This window comes from Bos indicus x Bos taurus, chromosome 3 (genome assembly GCF_003369695.1).
Source record: "Bos indicus x Bos taurus breed Angus x Brahman F1 hybrid chromosome 3, Bos_hybrid_MaternalHap_v2.0, whole genome shotgun sequence".
Classification (NCBI taxonomy): Eukaryota; Metazoa; Chordata; class Mammalia; order Artiodactyla; family Bovidae; genus Bos; species Bos indicus x Bos taurus.
The window spans coordinates 14,197,360-14,216,672 of NC_040078.1; the positions used below are offsets into that span (position 1 = coordinate 14,197,360).

Sequence of the window (19,313 nt, forward strand, 5' to 3'; positions counted from 1 at the left end):
TCTTTCCCCCCGCCCCCGCCCCGCCCTTCCTCGAAGCCGCCCCTGCCCCCAGGCTGGGAACGCGGGGGGCTCGGGAAGATCACGCGACCCGCTGCCTTCTCTGCATCGGTTCCCGGCGGCGGCAGCCGCGAGAGCAAGGACGAGCGAAGTAGGACATCGTCCTGGGGATGAGAAGCCGAAGACTTGGAGTAGGGAGGGAGGGAGGGAAGGCAGAAGGGGCGGGCAGGGAGCGCTCGCGATCTACAGGATGATGTTGCAGCTGGAGGGATGGAAGTTAGACTGTCGGAGGGACTTCCCGTTTTTCAGGGGGAGAGGAGGAGGGACTCAGCCAGTAGAGAAAAGGATGAAGGGAGAATGGGAGGGAGGCTTTGCTCCTGGAGAGACATCACACGTATAAGTGGGGGAGGGAATCTCTTTTTTGGAGGCAGGATCAGGTGCAAGTGACCTTAGTCACCTCCCTGGAGGAAGCTCTGATTGGGTTTTGTCTTCCGTGATGCTCCCACTCCCTGCACAGAGGAGGAGCTGACTTTGCAGCTGGAAGGATGGAGGTTAGGCAGCAGATTCATGGGTTAAGGAAAGCAAGTCAGGACCTCTCTAGACATGGAGGAGGGGACGTGGCACTGTGAGCGGACATTACTGGTCATGCAAACCAATGTGCAAAATGCAGGCGTTGCTGGGAGCCCAGAGGGACCGTAGGCCAGAGCTGTCGCTGATGAATGCACAGCCTGGTGCCAAGGGGTGGGCCTTGAGAACTGCCCAGCGGCTGGGGACTCCTCAGCGCCCAGAATACCAATGACACCCCCTTCACAGCTCCAGAGCCTCTGCCTCCCTCTTCTTTCCCAGGCTCTCTCTCTCCTTCCCTCCTCCCTCCTGGGATTCCAGGCGAAGTCCATGGTACAGACTGCGGGCAGGACAGCCAGACGCCTGGATTCTCTCCCCTGGATACCAGGGAAGGCATTGAGGATAGATTGTCAGGGGCTTGGATCCCCACAAACTCCAGCAGCACCTCCAAAATATCCCAAGGGAAGTGGGCTGCCTGTAATGGAAATGCAACCTCAAGGCAGGTCCCTTGCCCATCCAAGTCACTTCTGTATGGGATTCTGGACTGCACTCTATTGGATGCCCCAACTGTCCCACTCATCACTGCCTGGGCTGCCATTCCCTGTGCTGTGGACTTGGCTCCAAAGGTCTTGAGAAACTCACAAAACAAAAAACCCTCAAACAGAAAACTCTCCTCTCCAAATCCTTGAGGACCTAAAAGGTATTATTCTAGCCCTTTCGCAGAGACCCATCTACTGTAAAGACAGGGCAAGAAAACCAGTAGTGGGTTGTAAGGTCCCTCAGTAAGAGACATGCCCCAGGCAGGGATGCAAAACTGATGGGGACAAAGCAAGGTGCCTGGGGAATCTGGGGAGAAAGAAGCCTCAGTTAATCCATTTCATTAAACAGATACTAACTGAATGTCCACTATGGACCAGGCACTGTTTTAGGTCTTGGGAATGCTGTCCCATGTTTTCTAGTGGAGAGGAGGGGATCTGAGAAGGCCTCTGGGGACAGATCTGGGCAGCACCTGGGTAGTCCTGGGACCTCCCTTTGTTCTCCTCAGACCTTGCATCCCCGAGCTGAGAGACAGTCTCAGCACTGGTGCCTGCATCCAGCCTAACCCCCACTCAGGCTCATCTCCACATGGGGCTTGATGGAGCTTGAGCACAGCCAGGCAGAGCCAGGCAACTGAGTGGCTGAAATTCAATCCCGGTGGTGGCTCTCATGTAACCACAATTCTTGCCTCGGGGAAACCTGGCTGTGACCAGACAAGACAGAGAAAGTGACCTTCCTCGCCACCTCCCCTTGTGACTAGAAATGTGGGCACAGGTTTTGGTGCCCTGGAGGAGTCCAACCTCCAGCAGCATCTGGGTCTGGACAAGGGCTGGAACCAGACAGTCTGTTCCAAGAGGCAGACCCCTGGTGGGAAACCAGACCTGGTGAGAGAACAGTCGGCCACTGCTGTGAAGATGTTGAAGAGAGCAGCGCTCTGGAGTCATGGGCACTGAGGTCAAACTCCTGTACCACCATTTGCAGTGACGAAACCTTGGAAAGGTCATTGTTTCTTTGGAACATTTCTTCTTGTGTACAACAGGCTGAATGGTATCTACTGCACTGGGTAATATCTACTACACTGGGGATGGGTAAGGGAGGCACCATAGCTTAGGCTCAGCAAAATCTAATTGTTTTTTTTTTTTCTTTTTTAATTGAAGTAGAGTCATTTACAATATTGTGTTAGTTTCAGGTGTACAGCAACAAAATCCAAAATCTAATTATTTTCCTTTACTAGTCATACACACAAACTGTAATCTGCACCAGATCTCCTGGCCAGGAGGTCAGAGGGCCACTTCCCTGTGAATGAGGTAGAGGGCTCATTATTTGAGAGAGGAGTCCTTTCCCAGGGGAGGAAATGTGCACCCTCCCAAGACTTTCCATTATTTCCAGATGTGAAAATTCATACCAAAGTCTAACCTTGCCTTTGATCTGGCAATTTTTGATCAGGGAATTTCTTTACTTGCATCTTGACCCATGGCCATGGGACAACCACCCCACCCCACCCCACCTACTGCCCATTTCTCTCCTCTTTCTGAGAAGAGATAAAACCAGGACTTTCCCTTCTAGGACTCAGAAAGGGATCCCCAGGGACTGGCTGGAAGCAAACAGGATAAATGGAAGCAGGAAGACTGAAAGTCAGTTTTCAGGTTGAACTTTCTGCCCCAGTAACAGGAGGAGCATGTCTCGGATAACCTTAGTATCTTCTGGACGAGGAAACTGAGGCCAGAGTGGTGAAGTAACTGTCTAGGGTCACAGGGCATGTACTTGACGTGACCAAAATCAAGTCTCCAGACTCCCAGGCGTGGGTTCTTGCCAGGGACGCCAGCTGTCTCTCTCAGAGTAGGGAAAATGGGGGAGGTAGAAAGAAGAGAGAAGTAAGTGGGGGGCAGCTCTGTGCCCTCTCCCACGTGCAATCCAGCTGGCTGTCTCCCAGCCTCCTGGATCCTGGAGAGTTTTCCAGTCTCTCTGGATGAGAACAATCAATCTCCAGACCACTCCCCCGACCCCCACCCCGCCAATATCCTCCTTCTAGGTCAAAGCTGAGGCCATGACCCAAGTTCAGGAAACAGAATCTCCCCTCTCCTCCCCTAGTTCTAGCATCTCAGCTCCCCGCCATCTCCTCTTAACCCTGGGCCTTCCTCACTGGACTGCCAGTCAGTCACAGTGGCTACTGAGAGAGCTTGTCCTTCCAGCTTCTGGAACACCTGCCCCCACTTTCCCAGACCCGGGTGGGGGCCCAGGCAGCTTGGTTCCTCTCTGAGGCCCTGCACATTGCACAGGCACCTGGATCCTGTGCCATGGGGACATGGGAGTGGGGCTGAGATGGGGGATGGGCATGGCGCTGAAGGCTGGCACAGCTGTGTTTGGAGAATAGGGGCTTTGATAGCTTCTGAAAAGGGCCAGGAAGCATGGGACCCCAGCCCTAGGGAGGGAGGGCACAGGAATGGGCTCCTGAGGGCTCCTGCAGCTGACTGTGGGTGGGAGGGGAAGTAGGGTGGCGGGGAGACAGCGCCGGAACCTGTAAGCTGCCCAGCACTGTGGAAGAGACCCTGCGACATGAGCAGGAGCCAACTGTCCCCCTGAGCTGACAGACCCTCGCTTTGAGGGCTGCAAACTCGTGTTCAGAGGAGACCACAGCTGAAGGAACTGGAAGCCTCAACCCTGAGTTCTTCCAAACCTAGTTCTTGAGAAAAAAGTCCATGCCATCTGCAGGTTCCCTGCTGCCCCTCTCCCACCCCCTGATGGGGATAGACAGCTCACTTTTTCTATTCTGGGGCAGGTAGGTACTCTCTGAGTCTCAGTTTCTTCACTTTTAGAATGGTAATAACACCATTTTATGGTTTTGATGTTGGAACCATATAAATGCTTTATATAATTAGAACAAAAAAATTAAACTGGAAGGAATTAATTTTAAATTAACTTAAATGGAGGAAAAGTGATGTAATCCCTAAAATTTTAAAACAAAATGAAACAAATGCACTAATTATATATGAAGTTGGAGGTAAACCCACATAGAAGAATTTTCTTTCAAGTGATTATAACACTCAGCATTTTCTATAGATCCCCAGGAACAAAAAGAACCATGGAGATATCTTACTGTTGGCATTATTATTTTGAAAAGTGCTATTATGGTGATAAAGCAAACAAGTAATTATAGTAATGGTGTTCAGAAATAAGATTTTCAGTGTAAGAAAAGGAAAATTAAACAAAAACTGCTCATCTTAAAACTGAATTGGAAATAACGGATGAGCTCATGATTTACATATCTATCTTCTGAGAGAAGTCTCTTGAAAAGGCTTAGAAGCAATGACAAATCAATAACAATGAATACCTCTTATATCCAGACTGTGGTCTCTAAATAGTACTTTTCACGAAAAGGAACTCTTTGGAGAAATTCCAGGTCTGGGGCAGGAGAGCCTGTTATACTTGAGAATAAGGAAGTTATAAGACTCAGGTCAAGTTCATGTGAAAAGGACCCAGCAGCCAACTTGAGAAGATTCCCACTGGCCAAAGATGAAACCACAAGGGCATTAAGCTGAAATGACTGGAAGAGACTGAGACACATGAAAAGAACACAGAGTCTCTGAGTCTATGATTCTACAAAACAGGGTCACTGGTTCCCCTCTGGATAGTGATCAGACATCAACTCAATTTTGAAAACGAACTGGGTACAGCAGATCCTGTTGGTGGGCCCCATCCGTCTGCCCTTAGCAATCACCTCGATAGGCCAAAGGCTGCTGACCGCCTAAGGGTTAGTTTTGGATGCGCAGGTACGCCTGGCTAAGTGCATCGCAAGTCAGAATGGCCCTGCAAACGGCCTCCATCAGCGGCAGAGGGCAAGCTGACAGACTGAAACCCAGCCCCTTGCCTCTCAGGAAGGAGCCCTGGGAAGCAAGTTCCTCCCAGAGCTCCCGGCAGCTTTGAGCTTCAGCTGCCCTCGGTCATCACCTGCCCAATTTTATTTACTTAATTATTATTGGATTCCTCCCCTTCCTGTTAAGGTTTCCCTTTCCTATTAAGGTCTGGGAATTTTCAGACCCCTGAGTCCTGAGCACACATGTGTGGGCACAGCTCCAACTCAGTGGTGCATTTGTGACTGGGTGTGAGTGCATGCAGAGACATGAGAAAGCTATGTGAGCAGGAGGCCCGGCCCCCACATAACCTGTCTCTGCTGCACCCCTGCCTCTCTCAGCTCACCCTATAACCTTGTGCGGTTTGTCTGTGATTAGAATTCAGAGGAGGAGAAAGCCTATGCCTGGTCCATGGCTGGGTCACTGTGACATATTGATGGGAGCTAAACACAGGCTGTCACCACACTGCAGCCCCACCCATGGGTGGCCCTGAAAGACAGTGGTGAGGGAGTATCCTCCCAGGGGATTGTTTCAAGCAGTACACTGGTCATCTACTTGGCAGGGAGAGAGGTGACTTGAAGGAAGTATATACATGGACTCTTGAGCATGGCAAATGGCTTGTTGGTTGATCAGGCCAGGAGAGGGCAAGACTGGAAGGTTGGAGGTAAGGAAGTCTAGGCAAGAGCCATAATGGATGGACCTGCAGGGGTGGGCATTGTGTCTGATGGCAGTCCCATTTAAGAGCATTCACTGCAGAGGAGACACTGAAGAGCTAGGGGCACAGAGGACTCCAGTGGATAACAGCCAGCCTTTGTCCTCCACCATGCCAGGGCTTGCACAATGGGCCTATGAATGGAGTAACTGTGGCAATGAATATGGAGACTAGATAAGGGCTCACCAGCATGGGCTCCCTGTCACCAAGGCTGGTCTAGCTGCTGCCAAAGCTGGATGTTCAGCCTGTCAGCAGCAGAGACAGATATTAGCTCAACATGGTACCATCCCTCAAGGACACCAACCAGCCACTGGGGAGCATACTGATTACAACATACCTCTTGCAGTCTGGCGGTGGGGAGCAGTAACTCCTTACTGGAATTAATGCATATCTGGATATGGCTTTGTTTTCCCTGCCCAAGTACCTTGGCCATCACCAATATCTATATCCAAGGACATAAAGGAAAGGGTTTATCCATATGAGACACCATGTAGTATCACCTCTAACCAAGGGGATCTACTCACAGTGAAGTAAATGTGCCAGTGGGCACAGGATCACAGGGGTCCACTGACCCTACAATATACAACGTCTCTTTGAAACTGCCAACCTAGTGGTACATTAATGTGGCCTCTTTACAGCATATCTAAATACCAGCTTGGGGAAAATGTCCTCTGGCATTGGGGTACTGGCTTTATAACGAAGAATATGTATTTTGAACCAGTGGCCATTACGTGGTGCTATGTCCCAGATAGCTAGAAACCATGGGTACAGGAACCAGGATATGGAGGAAGCAATACCCTCTCACCAGTGACCCACTTAGGGAATTTGTGCCTCCTGTCCCTATCAATTTAGGCTCTGCAGGATTAGTAGTCCTAGTTCCTAGGGCAAGAGATGCAACTACCAGGTGTCCTGGGAAGGGAATCACTAAACCTAAGGCTGTAGCAGCTTCTGGGTCAGCTTGGGCACCTCGTGCCAACTGACCAGTAAGCAAAGAAAGAATTCTATTGGCAAAGATGCTTGATCTTGATTATCCCATGTCCAGTGGTAATCATAAATAGGCAGTTCCAGCAATGTTGGCCTGTTAAGGGCATGATAATGAAAGACTGAGGCCTGCGGGGATGAAGGTCAGGGTTTTTCCATTGTTAAAGCCTCATAGACCAACAGAATGAATCGTAGAGGAGGGAGATGTTGAATATTGATTTCAGCCTTGGAACCAGCTGCAGAAGCTGTTTGTCCCACTAACCCTCCTTTTGTAAGACTTTCTTGTTAAAAAATTGTATGATCACACCACAGGGCTTGTAGGATTTTAGTTTTCCTACCAGGGGTTGAACCCAGGCCCTAACAATGAAAGCGCTGAGTCCTAACCACTAGACTGCCAGAAGAATTCCCAATACTCTCTTTTTAAAGAGTTAGAAATTGTGATCAGCTACCACCTTGAAGAATCCGTGAAGGAGCAAAGTGATCTTGTTATGGAGACACACATGGATCTGAGCAGTGCAAAGGGTGGAGCCTGGCTGCGGCCCACATCCTTCGCATTCACCCCCGAAGTGGAAGGCTTCTGGGAGAGCATCTGTGACTCTACCTGGGGGTGTCTTCTTCTGGCTGTGGGAGCCTGTCCGTGCTCAGGGCTAGCCAGGAATGCGAAAGGGTTAACGCTCCCAGAAGCAGCCCTCAGCTTTCAGACAGGAAGTTGACCAGTAATACAATAAGTCCTCTACATACAAATGAGTTCCATTCGGAGAGCACTTCATATGTCCAAATTGTTCGTAAGTCCAACAAAGTTAGCCTAGGTACCCAACTAACACAACTGGCTATATAGTACTGTATTGTAATAGGTTTATAATACTTTACACACTAGTTATATGTATATAAAAAACAAACACAAAAAGTAAAGGTAACCGTTTTAACTTTATAGGACAGCACCTTGAAAAGTACAGTAGTACAACAGCTGGCACACAGGCTGGCATCAAGTGAGCAGGCAAGAGGAATTATTGACTGGAGGAGGGAGAGGAGGTGGGAGATGGTAAAGCTGAAAGATTGTCAGCAACAGGAGACAGAGGGCAAGCCACAGTTTCACTCTCACCTGGCGTTGATGGCACGGGTTCTGGTTCCTCTACAGTGTCAGTTCTATCTACCCTCTTGAAACAACAATCTAGTGAAGAATGTTTGCATTTTTGAAAGCTTACAACTTGAAGGTTCGTATCTGGGGACTTACCGTACTTTAGTTTCTTTGCCCCTCAGGTGGTATTTCCTGAGACAGGCTCTGCACCGCCTTCCAGAATTCCTGAGCAGGATTCAGCCCCAGTTCCTCCGCTGGCTCTATCACAATTTCTCATCAGCTTTCTCCTTTTTCCTGTCTCCCTTTTTCAGTCTTCAACCAGTGCCCCTTGGCATGACCTCCCAGATAAACTCCTTGCACTCAAAGTCTTGACTCACCTCTACTTGTAGGGAACCCTGTTGTCTTGGTCAGTTCAGGCTACTAAAACAAATGACCATAGCTGGGGTGGCTTAAATGTCTCACAGTACTGGAGGCCAGCATATCTGGCATCCGGTGAGGGCCTCCTTCCTGGTTTGCAGACAACTGTCTGCTCATTGTATTCTCACATGGTAGAGAGCAGAGAGAGGAAACAAGGTCTCCCAAGTCTCTTCTTCTAAGGGCACTAATCTCATCATGAGGGCTCCATCCTCATGACCTCATTATCTCCCAAAGATCCCATCTCCAAATACTAGTACATCCAGGATTAGGATTTTAACATAGGAATTTTTAGGAGCAGGGAGACACAAACATTCACTCCATGACACTTACGACAAATGGAAGAGAAATAAACATTTTAAAATTTTTATTTATTTGGCTGTGCTGGGTCTTTGTTGCAGTGTACAGGCTTAGCAGTTGAGGCATGTGGTGCAGTGCGAAGGTTTTAGTTGCTGCAATGGCAGGTGGGATCTTAGTTCCCTGACCAGGGATTGAACCCACATCCTCTGCATTGGAAGGCAGATTCTTAACCACTGGACTGCCAGGGAAGTCCTGAGAATCAAACATTAATCCTACCCTCCTGAATGGCTTATCATCTGTCAGGTTAACAAAATAGTTGATAAGGGACATTTTTCTTTATAGACAATTCACAGCTAATAAGTGAAGGGGGAATGGCAAAATTAGAACATCTCCATTTCACACTCCTAATAAAATAATAGATCTAGAAAGTGATCCTCAGTAGCCATTAGATAAGAAGTTGAGGAGTGTAGTGGGTTAAATGATGGCTACAAAAAGATATGCCCACATCTTAATCCCTGAAAACTGCAAGGGTTAACCTGTTTCGAAAAGGGCCTTTGTGGGTGTGGTTCATTACATGAATTCACTCCTGAAATTTGTTTAATGTTTTTGAGAAGGGATCATCCTGGATTATCCAGGTAAGGCAAATGCAATGACGAGTATCCTAAGGAGAGACAGGAGAGGAGGGGCACAAGCACTTGAAAGGGAGGAAGCAGAGTTCAGTGAAAGTCGTTCAGTCGTGTCCGGCTCTTTGCGGCCCCATGAGCTATATGGTTCATGGAATTCTCCAGGCCAAAATACTGGAGTGGGTGGCCATGCCCTCCTCCAGGGGATCTTCTCAACCCAGGGATTGAACCCAGGTCTCCCACATTGCAGGCAGAGTCTTTACCAGCTGAGCCACCAGGGAAGCCGAGAGATTTCAGTGATGCAGCCAAAAGAGCCCAGGAATGCCACTCGCCCCCAGAAGATAAAAGAGACAAGAAAGAATTCTCAGAGCCTCCAGAGGGAGTGAGACACAGCCAACACCTTTAGTTTGGAATTCTGGCCTCCAGACTGTTGTTAAGAGAACAATTTCTGTTGTCTTAAGCCACCAAGTTTGTGGTAGTAGCTTGTTACAGCAGCCATAGGAACTAATACAGTGAAGAACTTATAATGAATGGATCAGACTCACAGTACCTGAATTAACTGATCAATCTTAGCATCAGTATTCTAGTGCAACAACCAGACACCATGTGCCTCCTGATGTGATGAAGGAGGAAGTACACAGTTGTTCAATTGCTACGTCATGTCTGACTCTTTGTGACACCATGGACTGCAGCATGCCAGTTATCACTTATGAAATATTCCTGGGGAAAGGAGTGAATATAAGCTTAATCGAACTCCCAAATGTAATTACAGGGGGTGGAGGAATATATTTAATGACACTTCAAGGATACACTCAGCCAGATCCAGAAGGTGGGAAACTCGACAGGAAAGTGACCTAGTTTCATAAACAAGCAAACAAGATGGCATAGAAACAAAATGAAAGAGGAAGAAGTGTTATGGTTTAAAAGATACTTAACCAAAAAAAATCAAATGCAGTGTAGATCCCGGCTTGAGCAAATAAACTATAAAGTTATATTTTTAGACATTCAGAAGAAAGTTATAATGAACTAAATATTAGATAAAATTAATGTAATTTTATTGAGGACTGTGATAGTAGAATTATGATTTTTAAGTCACTATATATTAGAAATACAAACCGAGTATTTACAGGTGAAATGATAGGCTGTTTAATATTTGCTTTAAAATACTCCAGCAAAAAGCAAACACAGATGAGAGGACTCAAGAGATAAGAATTTTGAAATCGTCAAGCTAGAAGATGGAGTCGTTTGTTATTCTATTCTATTTTGTGTATGTTTTAAATTGTCTATAACAAAAAGATAATATTATTAGCAATATGAATAGTTGTAAGAATTCATGGTTATATATTTTAATGGGCAAAGAAACAAAGCTTTGCAGCAAATGAAAAGCTTCTCCCATGACCATTTCTCATATACTGAAGGGAAAAAGCTATCTTCTTACAGTCTGAGTTGCGAGGCCTCAGATATTGAGTCTGGGACTCTGACTACATAATAGGCCAGAACTTAGAAACCCAGAAGAGTAAGGGAGTGGGTGACTACCAGTATGTCCCAGAATTTAGACTGTTCTCCTTGCTGCTGCTGGTAGACATGGGTGCTGTTTCTGTTCACCAGGTATTTCCAATTCTTTTAGGCCCCCTTGTGGTGGAGCGGGGCCCTGTGATTAGTTCTGGAGAATGAGTTGTAGACAAGACTGGTGTCCCTGGGACCTGTAGCTTTTAATTGCTTGTATAAGACCCTCTAGAGCCAGTACTCTTGCCTTGAAAATCCCATGGACGGAGGGGCCTGGTGGGCTGCAGTCCATGGGGTCACTAGGAGTCGGACACGACTGAGAGACTTCACTTTGACTTTTCACTTTCATGCATTGGAGAAGGAAATGGCAACCCACTCCAGTGTTCTTGCCTGGAGAATCCCAGGGACGGGGGAGCCTGGTGGGCTGCCGTCTCTGGGGTCGCACAGAGTTGGACACGACTGAGGCGACTTAGCAGCAGCAGCAGGGCTCTTTTATTTTTTCCTTCTGGTATGGTGATTGATGGCATATGACATGGTGGCTGCTCTATCAATCCGGATAGATACCTGAATGACTAAAATGAGAAGAGTCCACTTATTGACCATAACGAACATGTGGCCAATTAAGAAATAAATCTTTATGTTTTAAACCACTGAGATTTGGGGGTTGTTTGTTATCAAAGCATAATTTAGCTCATCCTGACTAATCATTGCTGTACAGCAACAAATTCTACGGGCTACCTGGTAAGAACTTGAATAATAATTATTATTGTTATTCTGTTACCATCATTATTACTCATTAATTATTAAAGGCACCACTTACTGAGTGCCTCTTATGTGTATCAGGCATGTACTACCCAGTCCATGCATTGTCTCAATTACTGCTCACAACAAATTCAGGAGGCAGTTATTATTATCCCATGACCAAGATGAGAAAATCAAAGCTTAGGAACTGTCACAAATATTTCATTTGCTATATGCCAATTATTGAAGATTATATTCATTCAATCATTCTTTGTCCCTTATATAAAGTCCCATGGGATCAATTCTCTTTATCAATGATTTCAAGAATCCTCTTGGAAAGCCATTTTACAACATGGATCAAGCATCATTGAAAACTCATACTCAAAAAAAAGAAAAGAAAGTTCTACTCTTTGCTCCAGTCATGATTATTCTCTAGCCCAGGCTTTTTGTGGTACAGATTGCTTGAAAAGGGAATTTCCTAACAGTCCAGTAGTTAGGGCTCCCCACTGTTCACTGCCTGGATGGTGGGGGAACTGTGGCATGGCCCAAAAAGAAAAGGTTGCTTAAACAGAAATAAGTAAATAAAATATATAATATACATTAAGGAAAATGAATTAATGATATTGGAGTTTGTCTCTTGAGTTACAGGTGTGTTTCTTTTAGCCTGATGTTAAGAGTGCTCCCGGTTCAGTTACCCCTTCTGCCCTGGCAGCCACCGCGGCGGTGAACGCTAAACCAAATGCACAACCCCCTGAAGTATCAGCCCTCTGAGGACCTTATTGTGTCCGTTTGCCACCTCCTCCTTCCGAGTTTATTTCCTGTCAGTTGTAACAACGGAGTGACTTTCCTGCCTTTAATAGTAGTCATGAGAACTCTTCTGGGAGACTGGCAGGATACAAACACATTTTGAAATATATTTAGGTCCACCTTCTGTTTGTTCTGCGGTGCCCAGGGGCTAGGCCTGGGGCTTTGGAGCGCTCCTAGCCAGTAACCTTAGGTAGGCGTGTGGCGCCCCCGCGTGGTGCCTGGCACAACCATCACTCTGAATTCTATCCAAGGCCAGACCGCCCACGACGTGTCCAACTCTCCTAAGGCCTTTTGGTGCCCTCTCCTCCTTCCAGTAGGTGGCTCCATGGTAAAGAATCTGCCTGCAGTGCAGAAGAAGCAGGAGACACGGGTTCCATTCCTGGGTCGGGAAGATTCTCTGGAGGAGGAAATGGCAACCCGCTCCTGTATTCTTGCCTGGAAAATCCCGTGGACGGAGGAGACTGGCAGGCTACAGGTCATGGGGTCGCAAGGAGTCGGACACGACTGAGGCGAATGAGCACAGCACAGCACAGCACCTCGAAATCCCGACTCTCTTGTAGCCTCATACCTCAGGGGCAGTAGCCCCTCCTTTTCCTCTGTATTTCGAGGCGCTGGCTCAGCACGCTGGATCCAACGTGATCCCCCTCAACCCCCGCATCCCCAGCCCCATGCCTCGCTGACAGCTTCACTCAACACAAAAAGTCCTCAGGTTATTTTTATTGCCGGATAGAAGTCAGTTAATGCCCATTGGACGCCTCTCCCGTCACCTAGCCGTGGCTGCGTCGTCTGCTGCGGGGTGGAGGGGCGGAACCGCCTCGGGTCAGAGGTTCGTAGCTGCGCACTACCACCCGGGGCGCCACCACTTCCCCTCCCGACGCCGGGCCAGCCGGGATCCTTGGCCCGCAGCCTTCGGTCGAGAAGGCGGGTCAGGAGGAGCTGCTCCTCGTCCGATGGAAGGGGAGGCTCTCGGGAAAGTGGCGAGAGACCCCCGCCACGACTCCCAGACTTTGTCGCGCGCGCTGGAGGGGGTGCGGTGGGCCCCTATTCGGAGTAGCAGTAGGTCCCATAGTCCGCCTGCTGGGGTCTGGGGAAGCCAAAGCTGCGCACTCCGGGATCCGGGAGGCCCCCGCAGCGCGGCCGAGGCGTCGTGATGGGAAAGCGCACGCTGCCGTCCGCCAGCCAGCCGCCGTCGCATTGGTCCAGCCCGGAGAACTTCCAGGCGGCATAGAGGTGCCCGACCTTGGCCACCATGGCCCCGCGCCGCCGGCAGGCCGCGTGGGCTTCAGACAGCGACAGCCGCCCGGGCACGAAGAACACGTGACCTGGGAACCGAAGCAGGTCACCAACTGACCGAGGGCAGGGCCGGCCGGGGCGTGGTGGAATTCAGACTCCCAGGGGGCAGAGTCGGGGTTGGGGAGAGGGGCAGGTGTGGATCGGTGGGTCCGAGCCTGGGTAGGAGGAGTGGGAGTATAGAGACTGGGGGTGCAGGTGAGGTTGTAAAAGGCAGGCTGGAGGCTGGGTGGGCAGAGCGACGGAGGGGCGAGGCCTTCAAAGGAGTTGGCCTGTAACCTCAAGCCTCTAGCCTTCTACCTTCCCCGCCGCATTCTTGAGGCCCGAGTTCTGGCCCCGCCCCCCCTCCCCCATCCCCCGCCTCATTCTCAGGTCGGATCCTCCTCTGTCGCGTGCAGGACAGGCCCGGCCCGCTCCTAACGCGGAGGATGGCTCGCCCCGCCCCCTTACCTGACAGCGCGGAGGTGAAGCAGAAGGCGTCGTAGCGGTCGCGCTTCCGGTCGCGGGGCCCGTAGCTGCGGATCCCGGGCCGACCTCGGCCACCGCAGGGCGCGCGCGCCGTAAGGACAGGGTAACGCACGGAGCCCTCCAGCAGCCAGCCCGCGTTACACCAGTCCAGACCCTCGGTCCACGCTGGCGGGAGATGGCGGGGGAAGGAAGGCGGGTAGCGGGATCAAACGCATCACAGGCGGGAGCCAAACCCGGAGTTTGCCTCCCCTGGGGTCCAGGCGACAGCCCGGAGAGAACCTGGGCGGTACCCGGCCACTCACCCTGGTACAGCTGGGCGTAGGTGGCCAGACGTCCGTCCTGCTCCTCGCACGCCTGCTTCGCCTCGTAGTAATTGAACTGGTACCGGCCCCGGCTGGGCTGGTACGGAAACACCACACCTGGGAGTGGGGGGCGGACAGCCTGGAGAGGGCCGGCAGAAGGAGAGGGGGAAGGAAGGGCGGTGCAACCTAGGAGAAAGGGCTGGGGGCTCCGGGAGCAGGGAGGGGGAGAGGCTGGAGAGGAGCCCCGGGAGACCTGAGACGATACGGCCGAACCACCGCCAGAGAGGAAAGCGGCAGCAACCGAAGGGCCTCACCCTCCAGGCGCAGGGTCATCGCCACGCTCTCGTCCTCGATGCCGTTGATGAGCTCACAGCGGTACCGGCCCTCGTCTTCCAGGCGCACGCCCGCGATGACCAGGGAGGCGTCCAGCCGATGCCCTCTTCGCATCCTGGCGCGCCCCCCCAGGGGCCCGTAGCCCCGGGCATGCAGTCCGTTGGTGATGAGGATGGGCGTTTCCCGGAGTTCCCCGGGCTCCACTTTACTCCAGCGCACCTTGTAGCTGGGAGGCGGGGCGCCCAGGACGCAGGGCAGCGTGGTCGTGGCCCCACGACGAGAGTGAATGACCTCGTGGATGGGGGGCAGGAGGTAGTGGGGGCCAGGGTGGGGTGCTGAGCAGAGGGGGCCACAGTGGCAGGAACCCCCTGACCCCCACTGCCCAAGTGCCTGTCCAAAGCCAGCGTTCCCCAGACCCCCCAAACCTCTCTCCATTGCTCACTCAGAAATGACTCAGTCCCTGAGGACCTCCAACAACCCTTCCCACTTTCCCCACCACTGTTCTCCAGATTCTGGGCCGAATTAAGGTCTTACCTTGGCTCCCCAGGGCTCTGTGGAAGGTGGTGAAGGCCCAAGGGAGAAGGAAGTGGCAGAGAGTGGGGAGGCTGATCCTGCCTTGCATGATGGGAGTCAGCCCAGTCTGTGGGGCACAAGGTTGGGCATTCCTTAGCACTCTCCTTCCTCGGAGAAGGCAATGGGAACCCACTCCAGTACTCTTGCCTGGAAAATCCCATGGGCGGAGGAGCCTGGTAGGCTACAGTCCATGGGGTCGTGAAGAGTCTGACATGACTGAGCGACTTCACTTTCACTTTAGCACTAAGGAAATGGGATGGGGAGATGATGAACTCCCATCGGGATTCCTCAGAGGGGACTGTTCAGCTGGAAGCCAGGGCAGCAGATAAAGGGGCTGAAATTGTTAGCAAAGGATGGTGATGGGGAAGGGGCAGTAACAAAGTCTCCTCCCCGCCCCCACGCTCCCCCCCACCCAGGACTCCTGGGCCCATCCTCTCCTCTCTTGTCCCTTCAGTCAGCAAGTCCTGATTGAGCCTCCTCTACCTATCCATTTTCAGCACAAGTACTACTTCTCAAGTCTTCCTTTCTGGATTGCCATCTCTGGCCTCTATCTTCAGCCAACACCCATTCTCCATCTGAAGCCAGAGTAAATATGATCTTGTCACTCTCCTGCTTAAAGCAGTGACTCCTCGTTGCCAATGAGGATCAAATCCAGTGTCCTAACCCAACTTCCAAGGCTCTCTGTGATCCAGCCTCTCAGGGCACCTCCAGCATTGCCCCCCTACCCCACTCCTCACCACCTGTGCCCTCGGCATTATGCTCCAGACATGTCCTGGCTCCAACTCAGTCCAAGTTCACCCTCACCTTCTTCTTAACAGGCAATCAGTTTGGGCTTCACCTCCGCTGGGAAACCTTTCCTCTCGCCTCCACTTCATCACACTGCCATGCACTGTGATCTACCACTCTGGTTTTCCTACTGCTCTGGACTCGGAACTTTTTCCCTTAGAAGTATTTCTATTAGCAGCTAAATTAGCAGTGTGAATTTGAAAGTTAAATACATATGCATATGTAGACTACATCAGTGAGCTTTCCCGTAATTATAAAGTTACAAAGTATGAAATTATAAGGCTACTAAAAATTATTTTGAACACAGCTGTCTATTTCAGTAGTTGATTTCCCCCCTTCTTTATCTTATCTATTCTTTATCACCTTGGCCATTTTTTTAAATAATTGAGCTAAAGACCCCTTAACCTAGTTTTATCCCTTTTTAAGATCTGATTCCTCTACTTCCTTTGAACAAGTTGCTTAACCTCTATCTGCTTCAATGTCCTCATCAGTAAAATGCTGGAGACAGTAGCATGACTACCTCACTGAGTAGTTGTGGAGTTAGATGAAGTAACATACATGAAATGCTTAAATAGGTCCTGATATCTATGGATAAGTGCTATGTATACGTTAGTTGTTACCTGCAACTGCCGGCATAGTTTCTGGCACACAGTTGGTCCTAAATAAATATGCGTGTTAATGAATGAGCTCACATGAAGGACTTTTGGGAAGAAGAGCAGAGACATGGCAAGAGGAAGGAAACTTGGAGGAGGACTCTGAAGGCTAAGGAGCCAAGCTCCATCTTTCTGCAGATGAAGGTCAGAGCTGAGTATGCGGCAGGAGACAGAGGTTAGGTGCAGAAAGGACTTCCCAGTGGTTAAGAAGAAAAGCATCTGCAACAGGGAAGTCAGTGACAGAACATGTCTCCTGTACAGGACAACCTGGTAAGCACCTGGTTGAGACAGTGGGAACTGGTAAGAGAGAGTGGGAACTGAGATCAGTTGAGGGATCCATAGTAACCACAACCAGCACCAACACACTAAAAGTTAAATGTGCCTGAACCTGCTCTAAGCACTTTTCAAGTACACTTTTATATTTACTCCCCCTAGCAATCCTATGAGTTGCGAATGGTTATGAATCCCAATTATACATGCCCGAAGGAGCTGCCATGTCAGGATTCTTGAATGAGGTCACCCAGCTGTTAAGGGGAGGGGTTTGCTGGGACTTGGGTCCAGGCTTAACATGAGGTTCAAGCTCTTAGTCACTGGCCTGTATTTCTGTGTCTCAAAGCAGGCACACACATTCCTTCTTCATGTCCCTTACAGAGAATGAGAGAGTGGCCAACAGCTCCAGTGCCTACTCCCTTTTTGTTTTCACTTATAAAGCTTTATTTAAGATAAATATTCAAACATTTTATGGGATACTTTTAGATATAATACAAAATCATTTCTCTGATAATTATTTTATGAACATTCTGATCAATAATATGCTGTAAGATACTTTGACACTGACCTGTTAGAAGTGGGCCTCTTCACAGAGATGGCAGGTGCAGTGATTGGCAGCTTTTGGTCCTGCTGGAGAAAGAGTTTCCAGGTGAAGGAGTTGCCTGGGTCCGGGGAGGTCCAAGCACTTAAGAGCCTCAGGACTTGGGCCCCTGATCAGTGTGGTCTCTCCTTTTGCAACTTTGAGGAAATGCTTCTGCCCTGAGTTCAAAGAAGCCAAGGTACCAGAAACTCCCCCACTCATCATTCCACCAAGCCACGTTAAGTGACTCAGATCCAGCTTTGTGACAGGGCACTGTGTCTGCGGTACTCACTGCCCTGGGCCCAGGGGAAGACACAGCATGAAACGGGAACCCATGAAGAGGGATGGAGTGAAGGAGGCGACCCAGGAATGATTGCCTGAAATGTTGCAGACAGTGGGGTGCCTTGTTTCTTCTAGATGCTCTTGGACCAGAGAAGGGATAGATTGATTGGTGGGTATAAGGATGTTGGACTGCTGGGCAGGGGGATGCATTACAAATGAGGTTCAAAGATCTATGTGTCGAGTTCCAGCTGCCTCTGCTTTTCTATATGATCCTCCTCTAAGCAGCACCCCTCTCCCTCCCCCAGCAAAGTCCTCACCTCTGCCCTCCGGCGCCTGGGTGCGCATTGCCTATGGGAAGAGGCTGTCAAGGTGGGAACCAGACTTCCAGGACCTCCACTTGCTTCAAGAAACCTGACCCCTTCTGTCCAGCCCCCTCTGTCTGTCATCTGTCTGTCCTTTCTTTCTCTGTCCCCTCCCCATCGGAAGCACAATTTCCCATTGTCTCCTTTTTTTCCCCTATTGTTGGATAACAGGGGCCCTTTCTTTATCCTCTGGGTAATGGCAACGAAATGTCAACAGCTGGGGATGTGGGATGTAGGACCGGCTGGCACACACCACCGGAAAAAGGGCCTGGGTAGGGGCGGGTTCAGAACAGGAACTGACATCCCCAAGGAGAAGAAAATGGGGAGAGAGAAAGTTGGTGAGAAGGTTGAAATGGGATCTGCCTTAATACTCAAGCTTCAAGTCTCGAAAGAGATTTGGGGTAAGGCCAGGGAGGTGGCTGGGTGCCAAGGAGGGCAGAGTGACTAGTTAGCATTGCAATAGGAGAGGATGGAAATTAGAGAGTAAGGAAAATTTTTCCGTCTCTGGGAAGGACTCAGGAATTTCTGAGGATGGAAAGACTTTGGAAAGCTCTCACAGAGGTCATTTTATTTGTTCCTTCATTCCCCCTTCCTCCTTCAGCAGATGCATGAAGCTCTCAAGAGAAGGGAGATCCTTAACTTCCCTAAGTAGAGATTGACTTCTCTAAAATTCCCCTTATTAGGAAGTTCTTTCTGAAGTCTAAACTCCTACTAGAGTTTAAGCTCATTTTTAAAACCTATTGAGATAGAATTTACATACAGCAAAGTGCAGATCATAAGTGTACAGCTTAATAATTTTGACATGTGTACATACCCTGGAACTACCCAGGCCCAGGTCAAGACATAGAATCTCTCTAACACCCAGAATAGCCCATTTATTTTTTGTATGCTATCGATGCAAAGGGAGCACTCCCTCTGTAAATAGCCACTTTGAAAAGGTTCAAGCTTCAAATTGCCTCTTGGCCTTCTTTTTCCTCTGCCACCCAACATTAGTGGCTTCAAATGACTAATCCTACACTTTCAAAATTGGAGGGGACCTTGGGATCATTAGCGTCCTCATTTAATTTCATTGGAAAGTGACTTGTCCAAGACCACACAATGCAGTTGTTGACTCAAGCCTAGAATGTTCTGCTTCTCCAGCTGATTCCTCTTCCATTCCTTTCTTCAACCTTTGGAGTCAGCCCCCCAGCTACAAGGTCTCCCCTGGGGCCATATTTGACAGCATGGTGCCCACCAGGATGATGCTCTTTAGGAACTGGATTGATTGTCTTATCTCATTCCTCCATCTCTTCCTAATTTCTTC

At 49.7% G+C, this 19,313-nt stretch overlaps 1 protein-coding gene across 4 annotated transcripts; it reads right to left on the bottom strand.

The window, feature by feature from the left end:
* Positions 1-12,808: 12,808 nt before the first annotated feature.
* Positions 12,809-18,105, bottom strand: HAPLN2 (hyaluronan and proteoglycan link protein 2). 4 transcript variants are annotated; one of them, XM_027530042.1, is made up of 7 exons: positions 17,966-18,102; positions 17,355-17,413; positions 15,039-15,144; positions 14,486-14,839; positions 14,172-14,288; positions 13,852-14,034; positions 12,809-13,433 (listed from the first exon to the last, which is right to left on the bottom strand). In XM_027530042.1, exons 3-7 carry the CDS (start codon positions 15,124-15,126, stop codon positions 13,153-13,155), a joined length of 1,023 nt encoding a protein of 340 aa, XP_027385843.1. In that variant the 5' UTR covers positions 15,127-15,144; positions 17,355-17,413; positions 17,966-18,102; the 3' UTR covers positions 12,809-13,152. The 4 variants fall into 4 exon arrangements, with proteins under 4 accessions (XP_027385843.1, XP_027385838.1, XP_027385833.1 ...); XM_027530037.1 differs by having other exon boundaries at positions 17,355-17,416; XM_027530032.1 differs by having other exon boundaries at positions 14,486-15,144; positions 17,966-18,105.
* Positions 18,106-19,313: the final 1,208 nt, after the last annotated feature.